The sequence below is a fragment of the Miniopterus schreibersii genome (genome assembly GCF_964146895.1).
Source record: "Miniopterus schreibersii genome assembly, chromosome: 11".
Lineage (NCBI taxonomy): Eukaryota > Metazoa > Chordata > Mammalia > Chiroptera > Miniopteridae > Miniopterus > Miniopterus schreibersii.
Window position 1 is genome coordinate 8924134 of NC_138111.1, and position 21047 is coordinate 8945180.

At 39.6% G+C, this 21047-nt stretch overlaps 3 protein-coding genes across 3 annotated transcripts in view; 1 reads left to right on the top strand and 2 right to left on the bottom strand.

Annotated features, from left to right (window-relative positions):
- The window catches only part of LOC308564043 (uncharacterized protein), a gene marked incomplete at both ends in the record, with an annotated part of 44228 nt that overhangs the window by 14997 nt on the left and 8184 nt on the right, over positions 1 to 21047 (bottom strand).
- Positions 6966 to 7943, bottom strand: LOC308563379 (olfactory receptor 1L3-like; the record flags this gene model as incomplete). Its single annotated transcript, XM_081150417.1, has 1 exon — positions 6966 to 7943. One exon carries the CDS (start codon positions 7941 to 7943, stop codon positions 6966 to 6968), a length of 978 nt encoding a protein of 325 aa, XP_081006543.1.
- Positions 16798 to 17781, top strand: LOC308563378 (olfactory receptor 1L4-like; the record flags this gene model as incomplete). Its single annotated transcript, XM_081150416.1, has 1 exon — positions 16798 to 17781. One exon carries the CDS (start codon positions 16798 to 16800, stop codon positions 17779 to 17781), a length of 984 nt encoding a protein of 327 aa, XP_081006542.1.

Below are 21047 nucleotides of genomic sequence, written 5' to 3' on the forward strand. Positions count from 1 at the left end.
AATACAAATTTGGGACAGTATTTAAAGGGAAAAAGACCCTCACATACACTGGTAACGAGAGGGTAATCAGTATAGACCTTTTGGTAGTCTCCATCAGAATTGAAAATCTGTATCTATTTAACTAGTAATCCCTCTTACAGAAGAAATCTATCCTTTAAAAATAGTCATATATGTGTAGCACAGAGATGTGTACACATTTTTATTATAGCATTGCTTATAATACCAAACACTACACATAAGCAAAACAACCCACAGAGGAAACAAGCTAAATAGCCACAAATAGGTGAATTATTAAACAGTTTATAGTGCATTCTTGTTATTCAGCATCATGCAATCTCTAAAGAAATAATGGCTAATGTTAACCAACATTTATTGGCACTTAATATATACCACACAGTGAACTAAGTGCTTTGCATGTCTTTTATAATGAGATTGACACTGTCATTATCCCTGTTTTACAGAGAAAGAAATAGAATTTAGCAAAGTTTAAGTAACTCACCAGATCCCACAGAGTGGAAGTGGTAGAGCCTGGATTTTAGTTCAGGCAGTCTGATGGCAGAGTGGAAGCTACTCATTGCTAAGCTATGTTATCCCCATAACACAATTGTCTATGATATTTTTTAAGTGGTAAAAGCAAGTTGCAGAACAGTGCACATAGAATAATCCCATTTTGGTTAAAAAATATCTTTATATTTGTGTTTGTTGTTATGTGTGTGGCTTCCTTCTGAAGTGAGATATGGAGTGAGTTCCTTCCATATTTATATTACATTGTTTGCATTCAAACAGGTATGACTGACCAACTTAGGGCCCTTTTAAGGCTGGGTCCTTTTTAGCTCTCTGAAATCTCTCCTTTCTGTCTAGTTTTTACAACTATATCAGATTAGAGATTTACCTCTTTCTTCCTAGCTGTTCTAGATGCCAAGGAAGTGGACATTTAAAATATGCCCACTGGAATTTTTTGTGAATAACTGTTTCCTCAGCATACCTTTAGTCTCCATTTGTTCAACCAGAGGTGCTTACAGTAGGTCTTATGCTGGAAACCAATGTCTTGTGTTCCTCTGCTGAGCTGGCAGCGCCTCACCCAGAAGTTTCCTGTTGGAGATGCCCACTTCCTTGCAGCCCCTTCCCTGTGTGTGCTCATAGAGCTTACACATGCCAGACACTACTCTAAGAACTTTACGTACAGTAGGTCATTTAGCCTTTACAGCCCCCCACTTTATAGGTAATGAAAGTGAGGCATAGAAATTGAAGTGACTTGCCTAAGTCCACACAGCTGGATGGGTGGACTCCAGCTTCAGTGTGTGCGCTTTGAACCCCTGCATTATTCTCACTTTCTTGTTCACTTGTTTCCTGACTTTTGAGATGGAGGAGAGAAGAAGATAAGATGAGGAAAAGGGAGGAAGATCACATGAATATATTGTCCTCGCAGTCTATGATCCCCAAATCCCTCATCCTGCCTACCTGTGGGCTGACAGAGGAGATTCACGGTCCTGAACTTGGGGCCTGCTAGGGGGTTAACACCAGGCTCTGACTCTGAGGACAGAGGCTGCTAGGAGTGCTCATCTAGCTTCAGAAATGTGATGGTTTTCCTGTCTACCATGGGAATTGATGATAGAAAGGGAGACCCAGGGGCCTGTCTTCCCAGCAAGCTGGAGCCCTGGGGGCATTGGTCTTCTAGGGGGCATTGGTCTCCTGTGGATCCCTAGGAGAGGAGAACATTACTGATGCCCTCACCGAGCTCTGTGTCCAGGAGCCTGTGGGGAACCTGGGCTCCAGAGGTGCAACTCCATACCTGGGAAGGGAATTAGGGCCATGCAGCAGCAGGGGTGGAGCTGTATTCATGCACTTGTGTGTGTTCATGTGCACGTGTCCTCTCTGTGCATGCATGTGCTCTTGTGCATGTCTGTGTGTACTTATGTGTACAAACCTGGAAGGTGAGGTGATGACTTCTGACATATCTGAGGTTCTATGTATGACTGTCTAGCTGCAGATGTAGTGTTATGGGGAAGGGATTAAGGTACTGGCTCATTCGGATGCTGGCTCTGCCTCTTACAAGCTGTGTGAGATTTTGCAATACTTAACCTCATTTTGCTTTGTTATTTTGTTTGTTCATTTGCCTTTCTCAAATAATTTATTTCTTCAATTTCTTATACCTGACTACTTGTTTGTGAATGCGAGTTCCACCAATTAAGTGGGTGAATTTGGGCAGGATATTTAGCTTTACTAACTGACATTGTCCTCATGTAGAAATGGCACAGCAATCACAACTTTTAGGTAGTTTTTTTCTTCTATTTTTTCCTTTAAATAAAGATTATACTTTTAGAGCCCTTTTATAGGTTCATAGTAAAATGGATCAGAAAGAACAGATTTCCCATACACCTGCTGCCCCTATACACGTATGGCCTCCCTCATTATCAACATCCCCACCATGATGATACATTGTTGGAAGTGATGAATCTACATTGACATATCATCACTCAAAATCCATAGTTCACATTATGGTTCATTCTTGGCATTGTACCTTGTGTAGATTTTGACACCATTATAGTATTGTAGAAAATAGTTTCACTGCCCTAAAAATCCTCTGTGATCCAACCTATTCATTCTTCCTTTCCTTCTAATGCCTGGCAACCACTGATCTGTTTACTGTCTCCATAGTTTTGCCTTTTCTAGAATGTCTTATAGTTGGAATCAGATAACATGTGGCCTTTTTGTATTGGTTTATTTCATTTAGTAATATGCATTTGAGTTTACTCCATGTGTTTTCACGGTTTGATAGCTTATTTCTTTTTAGTGCTTTATAATAAATAGTCCATTGTCTGGATGTACTACAGTTTATCTATCTATTCACCTACTAAAAGACATCTTGGCCTCTTCCAGGTTTTGGCAATTATGAATAAAGCTGCTTTAAACCTCAGTGTGTAGCTTTTTGTGTGAACATAAATTTTCAACTTCTTTGGCTAAATACCAAAAGTGTGATTGCTGGCTCATATGGTAAAAATAGGGTTAGTTTTGTAAGCACCTGCCAAACTGTACCATTTTGCACTCCCGCCAGCAGTGAATGGGAGTTCCTGTTGCCGCACATCCTTGTCAGCATTTGGAGTTATCAGTGGTTTAGACTTTGGCTATTATAAGAGGTATATGCTGGTATCTCATTGTGGTTTTAATTTGCATTTTCTTTACTTATAGATAATTATAAATAACTTATAATTAGGGATAATAATAATCCTGACCTCATTATCTTCTTAGTTAAGATTTTGATTTTGCAATAGATTGCCTGGCAACAAGACTAGCTTCATGAGTATGGTACCTGTGCTCAGAAGGTTGCTGTGCTTGGTGTAATGCTCTGCTGTCTCTGTCTTAAAATTCTTAATAGTTTTTGAACAAGGTGCCTCAATTTTCATTTTGCATTGGACCCTGAAAATTATGTAACCAGTCCTGCCTGGCACATAGTTATCACTCAATAAATGTTAATGATGGCGATGATGACCTGCATACCCGGTGCTAGTTAATATCCACCTTGTTGTCCATTCCTGTTCCTTACTCTACCCCAGGGGTGGGGAACGTCTGGCCTGCAGGCCATATACGGCCTGTAAAATCATTTGGTCTGGCCCTGCCAAGGCAACCGCAGGTGGAACTTGAAATTCAATAAATCTAGGAGCTTTTTTCATAGCTAATTTTTAAGTTGATAATTTTGTATGGCCTGAGAATGATGTTATAAATATCCAAATGGCCCTTGGTGGAGAAAAGGTTCTCCACCTCTGCTCTACCCTGTTGAGCTCTGCAGAGTTAGTTGCTTGGGCTGTGATGCATCTTGAGAACTATGTGTGTTCCTATGGCGATAGGCACAGTAGGGTATCAGAATAAGAGCTGTTTCCTGAGCTCTAGGTAAGCACATCATCTGTAGTTTCCCCAGAATATCCTGTGGACAGCTCAAACTGACACATGCCAAATGGAATGTACTCCTCAAACTTGTTTAGTTTTGTAAGAAACCATTAAGCCAATTGGGGTACTCTATAAAGAGATCAGTGGTCTCAACCTTGGTTGTTCACTGAAATCATGTGAGCGCTTTAAAACTAACTACTTATACCTAGGCCACATCTCAGAGATTCTGATTTAATTCATCTGGGGCATGGTCCTGGGCATCAGGGTTTTCTTATATGCTAAATATGTGGAGGAGGCTGAGAATCACTTCTTAGATAAAGTAGACACCATCACAAAGGTTTTGAACTAGGAGACCAAAAGGAATGGGGAGTTGATTTGTATGATTTAAGGAGAATGTTATCCAAAGAATACAAGGAAGAAGGCTCTGGGTAGAACTGGTTTAAAAATCTGGACTACTACTCAGCCATAAGAAAAGATGAAATACTGCCATTTGCGACAACATGGATGGACCTCGAGAATATCATGCTAAATGAAACAAGTTACAGAAAAAGTTAAGAACTGAATGATTTCACTCATATGTGGGATATAAAACTGAAAGCACCAAATGAACAAACAAGACAAACGAACAAAAACTTGTAGACTCAGACAACAGTGTAGTGGTTACCAGAGGGCAGGGGAGTGAGGGATAGTAAAGGGTAAAGGGGGTCAAATATATGGTGATGGAAGATGGATTGACTTTGGGTGGTAAATACACAATGCATTACACAGATCATGTATCATAGAAATGTACACTTGAACCTATATAATCTTGCTAACTAATGTCACCCCAATAGAGTTAATAATAAAAAAAATCCCCTCCCTCTAAAATTGGTTACTCAGTAGTTCCCTCCAATGCTACCCATGGAGGATTAGCCTCAGATGAGATAAGCAAAACTTCTGAGTTATGGCATCCTTTTTCCCCTTTCTATAATGAAAGCAAAATGTGGCCCCTTGAGATTAGCCCAGGGGGAAAACGAAGGAGACCTCATTCTTGACATCTGGTAGAAAAGTTTCTGAGCCACTGTCACTGCAGAAGCTCCCTCAGAGGGATGAGGTCCAGTCTCAGCCTCCTTTATGAGCCTCTGGGGAGCTCTTGCTGGTGAACCTCCAGGCTCCTTTACTTTGATGATAATTAACCACCAGGGCAGCTCTTACAGAATAACTTAATAGAATCCAAGGGCAAAAGTTTGGCTTCTCCTTGTGAATGGTTGATTGGGAATTAAACTTGTTGTCTTTTAGCACATCAGTTCAGTCTCATTGTAACCATGGCTACAACTGATTTCAGCACAGCCCCTGGTCAGAGAAACAGACTACCAAGGCACATCTATTGCACCGTCTAGTCAGAGAAACATGCTTTACCTGAGAGCAAAAGTGTCAATCTCCTGGTCAGAAGAACATTGGTCCATCTGGTTCACAATTCTGAAATAGGAGCCAAGAAGGGACTGTGGGGAAGGTCATGGCTGTCCTTGGTGATATCCTCACACAGGTTAAGATGTAGCTTCAGACATTTCCCACTTCTCCCCATGGTGTTTGGGTTATGATTTAGAGTTAATCAGTTTTGAGTTAGAATTCTGTTTACCACTTAGCTGTCGACTTCGGGTAAGACATTTCACCTCTTTGAACTTCAGTTTCCTCATCTTTAGAATGAGGTCATTAATTTCCATCAGTCAGAAATGTAGATGATTGATTTGTGCTAGTTACCTTTCCATTACCATGATAACCTCATGTACATGTGTTGACATCTTTAAATTTATTAAAAACATATGATAAAAAGTACAGTTGGCCCTTTGTACCATGGGTTCTGTATCTGCAGGTTCAACCAACTATGGATTGAAAATATTTAAAGAACATTACCTTGTTGATGACGTGGACTATGTAGTTAGGCCTACAATAGTTGTGTTTGTATTGAACTTGCAGAGACTTTTTTTCTTGTCATTTCCTAAACAATACTAGTATAACAATATAACTAGTATAACATTTGCAAAACATTTACATTATCTTAGGTATTATAAGTAATCTAGAGATAATTTAAAGTTTATGGCAGGATGTGCATAGGTTTTATGCAAATACTATGACGCCATTTTATACAAGGGAATTGAACATACATGAATGTTGATATTCTTGGGAGGTCCCGGAAGCAGTCCTGCATGGGTACCAGGGGACAGTGGTACATGCTGGCTCACCACATGACAGAAATTATGAGAAGGCATTATGGCCAGAGAACTCAAGAAAATTTGGATCTCACTCTAAGATTCAGCTGCCCAAGGAAAATTGGCAAAGTGGAAGCAAAGCAACTCTTTACTGCTATCCAGATCTGGGCATAGAATTCGAATGCAGAGAACTCTGGAGAGCTAACAGAAGATTCTTTCTTCTTCTAAACTAGTTATGTTTAAATAGCTTTAAACAAAGCAAGCTCTGGATGAGGCAACTCTAACTTATCTTATGATCAAATCCAAGTCTCTGATTTTATCATGGTTATGTGTATGAAAGAAACAGATAAGTAAAAGTAACAACAAAAACAGCGTTTACTGAATGCTTATTGTATACCATGTATTGGTCTAAGCACTTTATACACAGTCCATTCAATCTTGTAATTCATGTATAGTATCACCCATAAGTTTCAAATAGAACAGAGTGGTTATGTATGCATTAACATCTCTGCACGTATATAGATTTCTGTACAGATACATCTAAAAATTTTCTGGATATTCAGTGATCAAATTGGGCTGAATTTATAGGTAGATGGAAAGATGGGAGATTCCAAATAATTATGGAAGGAGAAAAGAGAATGTGATTTTCTGGAATGGAGAGATATTATGGGGTGAGTCTACAATCATAGCCCAGGTACCAAGACATGAGTGGAACTGTCCTGCCATGGCATGACAGAGGCCACAGGGTGAAGGACCACAGGATGCAGTTACAATGATGAAAGAGTATTTCCCCATCAAAGACTTGCCTCAGGTGCTGGTGCATGTGTTTGTGTGTGTGCACACGTGAGTGTGCCGTGTGTGTGTGCGCAAACACCTCCCCATACCTTGCAGTTAGGGTCCATGAATCTTCTTGGTTGTTGTAGTAGAAAGCCTATTTGTTTCAGACTTAATTCTGCTTATCAGTTTCTCTAAGCCCCGTTTCATGTCTTTGTTTCTTAACCTGTAGATGAATGGGTTCAACATTGATGTCAATACAGTGTAGATGATTGTTGCTATTTGGTCCTTGACAGTATAGCTTGACAACGGCTGGAAATAGACATAGCTAATACTCCCATAAAACAGAGTCACCACAGTGAGATGGGAGCTGCAGGTGGAGAAGGCTTTGCGCTTTCCAGTAGCTGAGGGAATATTGAGGATGGCAATGAAGATCCTTAGGTAAGAAATGATGATGCAGGCAAATGGGGCCATCACAGAGGCCAGCCCTTCTGTCATGGCCACAAGTTCAATGACAGAGGTAGAAGAGCAGGCCAGTTTCAGAACAGGGCAGACATCACAAAAGAAGTGATGGATAACATTTGATGCACAGAAGGTGAGCTGATTCACCAGGAGAACATGGAGGAGGGAGTGAAGGCAGGAGAAAGCTGTGGAGAAGACCAGTAGCAACATACATCGTATGTGGTTCATAGCAGTGACATAGTGGAAAGGCTTACAAATGGCTACATAGCGGTCAATGGCCATAGCTGCCAGGAGATAACTGTCCATGTTTCCAAAGACCAGGAAGAAATACATCTGTGCCAGACATTCAGCATAGGAAATGGTCTTGGTGTCTGATAAGAAGTTCACTAACATCTTGGGGACTATGACTGTTGTGTAGCAAATATCAGCAAAGGATAAGATGCTCAGGAAGAAATACATGGGGTTTTGGAGTCGAGGATCAGAGCGGATAGCCAAGATGATGAGCAGATTTCCCATCAAGGTGACCAGGTATATGATAAGAAAGAGGGCAAAGAGTGGCTTCTGGTCCTCAGGGCGAGAGGAGAGTCCCAGGAGGATGAATTCAGGGAGTCTTGTCAGGTTGCACATCTCCATGGACTTATGTACACCTACAGGTAAACAACACTGTCAATAAATGATTCTTGTCATCTGGGACCTGCATCTTTCCATCTTGTTCTTACACTGAGCTTTTATTAATAGAACATTTACTCTAGTGCTTTTCTTCCTGAATATGGAAAAACCAGAGCTGAAAGTGTTTTAACTTGTTCTTTTTAAATCTTTGAGATAGAGATCTAAAGAAACAAATACAAGGTGGGGGGAGAGAAGGAGAGAGAGACTAGGATGGAGGGCTTGATTTTCTTTTCTGCCTCCTTACTCTGGACTGATAATCACAGGCACCACAGATGTAGGCTTATGAATCAGGTTCAGGTCAGTTTTGGATTAAGGATTTTGAGTGGCCACAACTAGATAATCATGATAGCTAACTCACCTAGCTTGTGGTTGATGAATGAATAACCATCATTTTAGGTCAAGATGCTTCTTTCCACATTTTCTACAATGGAAGCAAGAAAGTCATTTAAAGAACATTGAATTGAATGTAAAACAGTTTAGAGAAAAGGAAGGTGGAGGAAGGGAAAGTGAGGGAGGGGGAGTGAACTTGTGTGAGACAATTCTCTCCCAAACTTCCCTGCTTTTTGGCTGATAATTTATATCTTGAGATCAGGGATATAAATTGTGTGCTTCACAAGTAAACCAGAGTAAAGGAAGATTCAACTTTAAAGTATAGGTGCAAAAAACATCAACATTTAGCATGAACATAAATTAGCTCTCCTGTTTAGTGCCCATTGAGGACTAATTATCTCTCTGAGATCAGTTATTCCCACCTCCTCACCAGGCATTCTCAAAGTTGATTTCTTACCTGGAAAGGACATTGAGCTCTTGCCTTATGTATTCTATTCATTCCACTCCCCTCATTTATGCTCCATGGAGTGGTTAGTCAAAAAGAAGACGAAACTCTGCCAAGAGACAGCATGCCTGATGAAAATCTTCTAATGCTCCCTGAATTCAAATGGCCCCTTCCTTAGATTTTTATCATCCTTCACAGGTATACATATGCACATCCGCTGCTTCCCTCATGGGAGTATCCTCTGAGGCTGTGTCACTGAGTCTCTGGTTTGATGACGGAGAGAGTAAGAAAACAAACATCTGTTAGTGTAAGATTGTCTCCAGGGATCCAAAGGAATTACAAGTGGTGTTCTTTTCCAGGTGGCCCACATGGGTTTCCTTAGCACTCTGCGTATAGTGCAACGTATGCTTAGCTTGGGGTAGGTGTTGGAGACAGACAAAATTTTCTGTCCCTGGCTCTTCCAGCCCTTCTGGGGGCTTACCTGGGAGATGTCATCCCACCTAGCACTGAGGACAGAGTACCAGGCAGGACACCAGGGTCTAGTTTTCCCCTTGAACCTATGAAGCTTTCATTAGGCCTTCCCTTAGTGTCTCCATTTCTCTGAAGGACAACTACTCAGAGTAGCCCAACATTGGGAATCTTCTGCTCCACCCCCTCCCAAGTTTAGCTATACTTGCTAGTTTTTTAGCTATGGCTTTATGACTCTGTCCTCCAATAAAAGGGAGTGTCATAACCTTTGAACCCAACCTCAGGTCTCCCTTCCCTTGTTAGCCAACCCCCCCCCCCCCCCATTCCTTGTGATTACAACTAGGGGAAGCCACCATCTTCAGATCTTTTACTCTTCTTTTTTTAAAAATTTATCTTTATTGTTGAAAGTATTACAGATGTTCCCTTTTTCCCCCATTGACCCCTTCTACCCTGCACCCACCCCTAGCCCCAGGCCTTTCCCACACTATTGTCTGTACCCACACTATTGTCTGTATTGATTGTGCATATATGCATATATATTCTTTGGTTAATCTATTCCCCCCACCTTCCCTCTGAGATTCGTCAGTCTGTTCCATGCTTCTATGTCACTGAATCTGTTTTGTTCATCAGTTTATTATGTTCTTTAGATTCTACATATAAGTGAGATCATGTGATATTTGTCTTTCTCTGCCTGGCTTATTTCTCTTAGCACAGTATTCTCCAGGCCCCTCCATGCTGTCCCAAAGGGTACAAGATCATTCTTCTTTACAGCTGCATAGTATTCCATGGTGTAAATGTCCCATAGCTTTTTTATCCACTCATCTACTGATGGGCACTTGGGCTGTTTCCAGATCTTAGCTATTGTAAATTGTGCTGCTGTGAACATAGAGGTGCATATATTCTTTCTGATTAGTGTTTCAGGATTCTTAGGATATAGTCTTAGAAGTGGGATCACTACTCTTAATTCGTGAAAGCACACAGATTTCATACATCAGGGTCCCAACATGCCCTGCCAAATGCATATTGCCCATTTCCTGTCACTTACTGATTTCTGATCACATATTACTCACCTCACTTTCTTATATTTCTCCCTTCACCTGTGTCTCCAGGCTCAAATGCAGCCTCTTACAAAAAGCATTCTTTAATGACTTAATGGAATGTCTTTTCTGCTCCCTTAGTACATGAATTGTCATTAAACACCAATCTCATTCATTATCACATAATTTTTCACTTGAAGACAACTAACATTTATGTTCTCAGCTTTTTTCATGCAAACCATACAACAACCTCATAACGTGAACTTATCTCCATTTTAATAATGATTTTTATAGTGATTTAGAAAAATAAGGTAACTATTAAACATAACTTGAACCAAAGGCTGCTTGAAGCCAAGTCGTGTAGTTGAACCTCTCTGTTTTTCTCTGACAAAGTTAATGCTAAGGAACAGTTTTCAAATGACTAATGGAGCCAGAATTTTCCCTTTTTTTTTTTTTCTTCTTCCAGATTAAACTTGAAAGCATATGCTTTTAGCATAAGGACTACTTTTCTTTGGAGCACTAATGCAAATGCAAACATGATTCTAGAAACCATATTCTATATTTTCTATGGTCTAGCTCTCATATTTTATTGATAGCTGATATCTGAGACTCATATTTTCCACATTTTAGCATCTCTTATATAGGATGAATTTAAATCTATGGTGTGTCGTAAATAATTGGCAACATTTCCCCCCTCAGTGGTACATTAAAATAATGCACCTTATACTCACCTTCACTGGCTATTTGGGAAATGCAAATCAAAACAATAATTAGAAACCACTTCACACCTGCTAGAGTGGCTATCATCAACAAGACAAGTAATAACAAGTATTGAAGAGGTTGTGGAGAAAAAGGAACCCTCATTCACTGCTGGTGGGAATGTAGACGGGTACAGCCACTATGGAAAACAGTATGGAGGTTCCTCAAAAAAATTAAGAATAGTGCCGGGCTGGCATGGCTCAGCTGTTGAGCATCAACCTATGATCCAGGAGGTTGCAGTTCGAGTCCCAGTCAGGGCACATGCCCGGGTTGCAGGCTCAATCCCCAGTGGGGGGCATGCAGGAGGCAGCTGATCAATGACACTCTCATCATTGATGTTTCTGTCTCTCTCTCTCTCCTCTGCTCCCGTCCTCTCTCTGTAATCAATAAAAAATATATTTAAAAAGTTACCATATGACCTAGAAACCCTTTTTCTGGGTATCTACCTAGAAAACATTTATTCAGAAATATATATGCACCCCTATGTTCACTGCAGCATTATTCACAGTGGCCAAAACATAGAAACAACTGAAATGTCCCTCTCTAGATGACTAGATAAAAAGATGTGGTGCACATATACAACAGAATACTACTCAGCCGTAAGAAAAAATGAAATACTGCTATTTGCAACAACATAGATGGACCTTGAGAATATAATGTTAAGTGAAATAAGTCAGATGGAAAAAGTCAAGAACCATATGATTTCACTCATATATGGGATATAAAACTGAAAGTAATAAATGAACAAACAAGACAAACAAACAAACAAAAGCTCATAGATAAAGACAGTAGTATGTATGGTGATTATCAGAGGAAAGGGAGTGCAGTAAGTTTTGAAATAGGTGTCCCTGAGTCATCTAACATTTCCCCCCAAGTATTGTTTTGTGTTCTCATGGTTCCTTGCAATTCTATATGAATATTAGGGTTCCCTTTTCCATTTCTATAAAATAGTCTATTGGGATTTTGATGGAGATTGCATTGAATCTGTAGATCAGTTTGTGGAGACTTTCCATTTTAACAGTATTAAATCTTCCAACCTGTTGCTTGTGCTGTATTTCCATTTATCTAGGTATTCTTTAATTTCAGCCATGTTTTGTCGTTTTCAGTGTACAAGTCTTTCACCTCTTTAGTTGAATTTATTCCACAGTACTTATTCTTTTAGATACTGTTGTAAAGAAAATGGTTTTCTTAAGCCCTTGCAAGATTTTTCATTGCTAATATATTTAAATACAGCTGATGTTCCACGTTGAGCTTGTATTTACAGCCTTGCTGAAGTTTATTAGCTGTATTCACTTATTAGCTCTAACAGTTTGTTCGTGGAAGACATTGCATAGTTTTCTTTGGAATTCCCAACAGTGTGGATTTGTCTGATTTTTATCACTGTATTGTGTCACTGCATGTTCCTCTGTACTCTGTGTTTTCTGTAAGTTTGAAGTGAATTGTAGAAGCTTGATCAGATTCATGCTTGATTTTTGGAAAAGGGAAACTACTTCACAGGTGGTGGTATGTTCTTCCATCAGTGGGAGACATACTACCTGTTTATGTTACTTTCTATTGACATTAGCAGCCGTTGCTCAATGTCTACATTTATTTATTAGAGTAATAATTAAAGCAGAGGTGTACATGTATAGCCAGGGGTAATAACTCAGGTGGAGGGAGAAAAAAAGCCTAAAATCCAGGACTGTCTGCTTAGAGTGACACTGGTCGAAATGAATCTCATCCAACCATTTTCATTCCCCTTATCTCCTACCTCAAATTCTGGGGTGGGAGGGCACTTGACAATACCATCAGCCTGTGTCCATTAGGGGAAGAAGTCACTTCCCCAAAGTAAATAGGACTGTTAGAAAGTCAAATAGATGCTCTGCAAATAAAAATAAATGTATTACATTTTTTGGAGGACATTGATTACATTTGGATTAATTAGAATCTCTCTCTGTTTCCACTGAATTTTGATCATATTTACCAATTAGTAGTTTGATTTTCTAGCATGAGACTGAGTTTCTTCTGTGCAGGTCAGTGGTGGAAAATACTGGTATGTATTCAATTTGCGACCATTTTCATAATATATAATCCATATCAGTAAGCCATATGTCATTACTATATTTAAAAAAGTGAGACCAAAAATTTCTCCATTTTTCATACAATCTCAGATTTTCTGATCTAGTGCTCCATCTCCTGCTGTTTCTTTTATACTCAAAGACTTCTTTAAGTCAAGTATTCTGAGGATGACAGTTCTAAAATAGATAAGCAAAGATGACTAGATGAAATCCAACAAAAGGATACAATTGGGTGATGGTGAAATGAGGAAGTCATTGGAGAGCAGAATAGAAACATAACAGTGGTCAGAGTTGTCCTGTTATTATCTCATAAAGCCTCACGCCTTGCAACTAATGCAGCTGAGTTAACATATTTGTGTTAAGAGCAAACACTCAATAATTATACAAAGGAAAGGTTAGGAAAGATGGTTTCTTGAAGTGATGAAATGAGAATCAATTTCCTCTTGGGGTTTCTTCTTGACTAACTGTTGACATTGTGCAAAGCTATGGTGATCCCCAAAGGATAGACCTTCCCTAGAGACATAATTGTTTTCAGAAGCTTTATGGTTTTTGCCTCAGTGAGATCTAGGTGTAAGGCAGGAGAAGGAGCAGACTCCTGAGCTACAGCCTCAGTTTATAAAGAAAGGTAGAAGGGCTCAGCACATTCAAATCAGTATTTCATCCAAACAGAATTGGAGGCGTCTCGGGTTGGTAGAATCTGAGTGTGTACATGTAAGTGAGGCTGCTTCGTTGGGGTGAGCTCTCCTATAGAAAATTGCACAGAGAATCCCTGATTTTGTGAGAATGTGCCTAAGAGCTCTACCCAGACGTTCTAACTCGAGTGTATGATGTTAAATACAGAGAAAGGTGAGAATAAGCTTACACTCTGCCCTAATAGTAAGTAGAAGGGGAATAGAAAGACGTAACCCTCTTGTAGAAAATAGTATGCTATGTTACCAAGAACAATGAATAAAATGAGGTACCTGTATTAGGATCAAGGGAAGCAGGGCGATGGAGGAATTGTCAGTAATAACGTGGAAAGGTGGGTTTCTGAGCAAGAATGTGAAGGTTTAGGTGGAGCATTTAGTCATGCCACCAGGGAGGGTATGGAGAGACGTTTCATAGTTTCCAGGTACAATACATGTGTGACAGAGGACCTCATTTATTTTGTGAGAATTTGGAAGATATATTTTTGAGACAGAGAAAAAGGAAGTTCTGGTTTCATATATCGCAGATTCAATATTCGTGATTCATTAACACAGGGTACAGACTAGAAATAGAATTTTGACCAAGAAGACATTAAATAGTGCACATTCTTAAGACTTAGATATTGATAAAACAGTAAAGACTCATACGTCCCTTTGTGCTTTCATCAAAGAAGAAAGACAAGAATAAGCAGGACTAGACCTTGATACTTGAGCTCCCTCCCTTATCCATGACTCTGTATGTCTCTGAAGCACCAGGTGGGAACTGGGAAACCTGAGACGCTTTCCCATCTCATTCCAGGGATTCTTCCTTTTGTTTTTGTTTCCCAGATTTCAGTTTAGCTTACTATCTTAAGGTGTTCAAATCTGTACATGTGCGATCTTCATATCTCTTCTAACAAATTACTCCTCTCTGTGCCATCAGCATCCTTGATCCCTCCAAGCTGTCTGAACAGGATCCACAGAGCTCCAGCTCTGCTGAGAGTAATGCTGAGATATTGGAAAATAGGAAAGATAAAGAGATGAGTCGCAGTGAAGTCAGCCAGTAAGAGTACTACCGCTGCTTATTACTCTTATTGCATATAATTAGTTAAAAAAATACAGGCTTGCTGTACTTGGAAGAAAATGGACATTATAGTATTACATTTTCATCCTCATAGTGGATAAATCTATACTCACTGCTACTTTTTTCCCCTTGGAGACCATTTTCTATCTTTCCCCACAAAGGGACTTATTCATCCCCCTTTTCTCTCATGTCTTCTTTTTCACTTTCATCTGTACCTCAATGTAGACATCTCTATGTGGCCACTGCCTTGGATGGGTAATAGGATCATAAGAGCATATAGTTTGAGCTGTATCCACGGGCACAGAGAAGGATACAGGGAGAAATAAAGACAAAAGGTAAGTTTTACATTTTAAGCTCCTGCTCTATGTGTGATCCTTAGAGTAAGGAAAGCACCAAGAGAGACGTCCTTAAATAGTTTTGATTCTTATCTCAATGTTAGTATTCCCCCTTCGTTGGGTGGAACACGGGACTCATCAAAGAATAAATGCAACTATAGCACACCAGTTGGCTCTGCAGTGAAACATATTTACATAGTCATACTAATGTAAATATTGCCTGTTGATTCTTAGCTTTTACCTGGAAGACTTACCTATAGCTATGACTCATAATTTATATGTTTTCAATCTTAACAATAAACAAATCAAGGTACAGTTCCCAAAGTTTGGGAGGGTGCAAGAGTGAAGACAGTAAGTGTCGTCTGAAGTTTATGGAATTAGAAATACAGATTTAAGTATACGATTTAAAAGCAACTAATTGGAGAACTAAAATAATCATCCAAAAACAGGGGGGAAGGAGGGGAGAAGAGTGGGGATAATGTAAACAAGGTAAAACTTCATCTTTTATACTAGAAACTCAAAAGATATCTTAAGTTGATAAAATTGCTACATAGATATATAAACAAATAGCATATTATTTAGGGGCTTAAAGGTATGAACCACTAGAGGAGTTAAAACTAAACATGGAGGTGGGCAAAATTAGAGTAAGAGTCCTCTGCTTTTTATTGTATGTTCTCTTATACTCTACAATTTTAAAATTGTTTTTCTCACATTCATGAAGAAAGGCAGTATTTCATCAAAATATCCTTATCCATATAGCCGCCTCAGAAAGTTACCTCTTTGGTGTACCATTGTAGACCTGCCTACAGGGAAAATATGAACTGAAAAGACATGAGAATTCTCTCTCTCTACTGCAAGATTTTATTATTCATTGAAAATTAATCATTAATAAAACCAATGACTATATTAATCACTTCTACTCTCATCCCAGATAAGTTCAGTTGACTTAAAGGAACAAGAACTCCCCTACCAAAGGAACAGTAGCTTTTAGACATACAAAGTTAGGACCAGATCTTCACTCCAGTGCCCCCATCAAAGATGCAGAGACTCAGACATCTGGCTGGAGCCTTGATACCTTTCCCTTCCCTCTCCGGCTCTGACAACCAGCCAGTGTGGTGCTTAAGTCCAGTAAAACCATACAGATTCATGTCCAGGTTTTGTCACTCAGATCTTCAACAGAGTAGTCTCTTTGCTTTAGTTTTCTCATCTGCAGTATGGGACTGAAAGTACTATAGTTTCTACCATATGGGATTGTCGTGAGGATCAAATGTGTGATATTTAGTATGCTCTTCAGCTCATAGCAAGCACCAAAGAAATTCTGTGTATAGTGTGGTGCCTGCCTTGTTATATAGTGAATTTCATAAAAGCAGGGACCATGTGTAATTTATCTTACTGTCCTTCATATCTATCAAATTGAAAGACTCTCAGTGATCAATAAATGAACCTGGAAAAAACTAAAGAGTGGGTGAGTGAGTGGATGGATAGAAAGATCATGGCAAGGGAAATGGGAAAAAAACCATTTTGGCAAGTAGGGGCATTCATGTGAGAAAAGATGTTTCCTAATAGTTATCCCAGAGTATATTTCAGCATTATTTGATCTTAACACTTGCTTTTTGCAGGGAATGTGGATTGTGTCTAATGGCCACTAGAAACAGGACAGATATAACTGACTTTGTTTTATTGGGCCTGTCCAGCTGTCCAGAGATGCAGCCAGTTATTTTTGGGATTGTCCTTGCTATGTACCTGGTGGCAATTATAGGCAATGCCCTGTTAGTAACTGTTGCCCTCTCAGACCCCAAGCTTCAGACCACCATGTACTTCCTGCTTTGCCAGCTTTCCTTTATTGACATATTTCTCACAACCATCATTGTTCCCCAGATGCTGGTCCACACACTGTCTGTGAATAAAACCATCTCCTTTAACCACTGCATGCTCCAGCTGTTCTTTTTTATGGCCGTAGGCAGCATGGAAGGCCACCTGTTGGCTGCCATGGCCTATGACCGCTATGTTGCCATCTGTAACCCCTTAAGATATTCTGCCATCATCAGCCGTCGCTTCTTTCTACAGATAACCTTGACCTCATGGGTGGTTGTCAGCCTCAACAGCCTCCTTTATAGTGTGCTGGTCACCCGTTTAACCTTCTGTGGCAACCAGGTGACGCACTTCTTCTGTGACATCACACCCTTGCTGAAGCTCTCCTGCACCAGACCAGTAGTCAGTGAAATGCTAATATTTACTGAAGGGGTAGCTGTGGTGGTCAGCCCCTTCTTCTTCATTCTGGGTTCCTATGCCCGCATCGGTGTTGCCATAGCCCGTATGCACTCAGTTGCTGCCCTGCGCAAAGCTCTGTCCACTTGTAGCTCCCACATCCTGGTTGTGCTGCTCCTGTATGGCTCGGTGATCCGCATGTACCTCCGGCCCTCCTCCAGCTATGACTTGGACCAGGATCGCCAGGTCGCCATCTTTTACACAGTAGTTACCCCTATGCTAAACCCACTAATCTACAGCCTGAGGAACCAGGAGGTTAAGGGAGCTCTGCGAAGACTTCCCAGGAAACTCCGCATCTCAGCAAACTTCCAGCCTGGCTCCCAGGCCGACCGGGAATGGCAGCACATCTCCTGAGCCCGAGGAGTTAAGATGTAGCTTGAAAGTGTGTTGAATAGATGGGTTGCACTTCCAGTAACTGGTGTGGTTCACATTCCTGTGGAATAATGTTTCCTATTGGATCCCTCTTGTTTGGATTTGGGAAGAAGTGAGTTTTTGAATAAATAGTTCTGGTCCCCATTGACTGGCCTAGAATCTAATCACTTTGGAACTGAAAAGATACTTTTAAATCATCAGACTCGAACCTCTCATCTAACATGAGGCATAGGGGATTACTAAACTAGATTATTACACATCAGCACGGCCTGCAGAGATTTGATCACTTTAGTGATGGGATGGCATGTACTGTTTTCCAGAGAGAAGTCAAAGTGCATTACAATACCATTATACAGAAGAGGGATTATTCAGCAAATCATAGAGTAGTATAAACTACTCTTAAAATTATAATAATTCTATGGTTTCTCATATTCTCAACTCACAGTAATAATAAGTAGTTCAGTACTTATGGTGACTGATTATTCCATCTGAGCTTCTGTGTCACTCCATAGGAGACAGTGTAGGTCACTGACAGCAGAGTGGAAGGGAGTCTTCACAGCGGCTCTAACACTGGGAGTAGGGCATCAGATTTGGGACATACAGTAAGTAGAGCTGTTTAGACACATGGAGAGACTAGATGTAATATGTAAGGGAAAAGGAAGAACCAAGGATGGACCGTGAAAATGGGTGGAATAATTTATATGTGGAAGTGGGGGCACGTAGATAGGGTTGGGGGGGCAAAATCAATAACTCATTTTGGGCCATGTTAATTTTGTGATATCTATCCAAGTGGAGATATTTTATAGGCAGTTAAATACATAATGCTTGAGGCTTAAGGCCTTCTCTTGAGATAGAAATGTCACAACAAAATGTAGATGATACTTGAAGCCATGGGGCTGGGTAAAATCACCTAAAGAGAATATAGAAAAGAGAACTATGAACAGAGCCCCGAGATGGTTGCTCACTCCAGCATTTAGAGGTCGGGGAGAGGAGACGGCAAAGGAAACTGAGAAGTAGCTATTAGCAGGAAGAAGGAAGGTAAGTTCAGTATGTCTGAATCCTAGGAAAGAGTGCTTCCAGAATAGGGGAGTGATCACTCTCTCAAATGCAGTTGAGAAGTCATTAATGAGAACAGATAATTGATTATTAGATTTGACAAGATACAGATTATTGGAAACTTTGGTAAGGGCAATTAAGAGAAGTGTTGGGAAAAATTACAATTACTGTCATTTGTGATAAAATTGCAAGTGAGTAAATGGAGGCTGTGGTAACAGACATTTCTCAAGTATAATTTTTTAAAAGAAGACAGATACAAAGTCGTGTGTAACTTGAGGAGGACACAAGTCAAGGGAGAATTTCTTCTAATTTTTGTAAAGACTGGTGACAATAAGCATCCATTGCTGATAGAAGTAATTCAGTATATAATGAAAAATTCAGGATTCAAGAGAGAAAGTAATTAATTGCAAGAATGAAGTCCTTGAAATGGAATGCACATCTATTAAGGGGATGTTTTTATCTAGGAGATGAGCCACTTCTTTCCCTGTAACAAAAAGGAAGTCAGAGTAGGCAGATGGGCTGGTCGATTTGATGGCGGGAAGATGGCATATACTTGAAAAGACTTCAACTGAGAGTGACGGGGGGCAGGATTGTTTAGAGACTTGTAGAAAGAAATTATGTTAAATATGCTAGAGTTTGAGAAAGTGAAGTACTAGGAAATGTTATGGGAAGCCTCAATTCTGCCAATATTGAGTGCCCATTTAGGTATTTCATTCACAAGTTTAATATTAGTTCTGTCATCATGGTTGGGTGGTATTCTGCAACATGAATTAATGAACAAAAGAATTAAGGGTGTTTACAAGAAGGTAGTTTACAGTTCTGGACCATAAAATTTATTGTAAAGGTGGGAAGGAAGGGCATAAATTAGGTGATGGATAATGAAAAACAATGCAAAGGATGACAGATCTCAGTGATGTCAGAGAATTGTTGCGGTTGAACTAAATTAAATAAGGTGAAATATAGAAGCTGATAGGAAGTGAAAAGTTTAAAATTATGATTTCACCAGTGGTGCAATTATTTGTAATGGCAAAGTCTAAAATATGACCATGTGAGCGGGTAGTTAAGATGAGGTAAAGTAAAAGATTGCTGACACTAAACAGGTCAGGAACTGAGAGTCCAGGTTTTTTGTAAGATAAGCCATTTATATGGATATTAGTGTTTCCAAAAGTGATAATTAAATAGTGGTGGAGAGAGTTAAAGAATCGGATGCTGAAGTCATCAAGGAGTGAGGGAGAAACATCAAAACATTTCCTTATTTTATTTTTTCAAATAAAAATTGTATAGATTTAAGGTTAGGACATGATGATTTTTATATACAGGGTGTGGCAAAAGTAGGTTTATAGTTGTAAGTACTCGAAACACAGACTTTATTTTGGTATTAGTATTTAATTATTGTATTATTTTCCTTATGAACAACTGTAAACCTACTTTTGCCCCACTGTATATGAGTATGTAAGATGCTTCTGGCAAATGGAAAGAACCAGAGTTAACTAACCAAAAGTCGGCTTGATTTCCTTGTTATTATCATTTTATAAGTGCCAGGGCCCCCTACATCTTGGAAGAATTTATTGTCTTTGTGCAACCAAAGACTTAAGGAGTGTAGCTTCTTAAACCAATTTCAGTGGTGTAAATTTTGACTAACATTTACATATAGGTTACAAGAATATTCTCTTCTAGCTAATTACACAAAAATTACCACAATTTTAGCTCCTTCTCAACTCAGTGCCATGACCACTCATATCTTATAATAGAAACTTTTTCCAGATAAATTGACTAAACCAGCCACATTTGCACCTTCTGCCCCATGTCCCAGGAGGCCCCTCTCACCTTTTCCTTTTGATCCTACACCCATGAAACGGAAGACTTGACATTTTAATAGACATCATGACTCTTAGACCTTTTCCTCATGTCCAGCATTGATTGGTCAGCAGACAAATACCTAGTAAAATAGACAAATTCTGTATATCAAGTGTAGAAAAGATCAGGAGTGTGTTGAGACAAAGGAGTTTAAGTTTTTCTGAATGGTATAGCTAGTGGATTTAAGAAAATGTAAATTGGAGAACTGTGCCAGTGCTTAATTGTGGACCATCTGTAACTCCTGACCTTATTCAGTGGACATTTGTCATTAAGTCCCTCTCCCCATATTGAAATATTTCCCCCATTTCATTTATCTTAGTGGGAGACAGAACTTC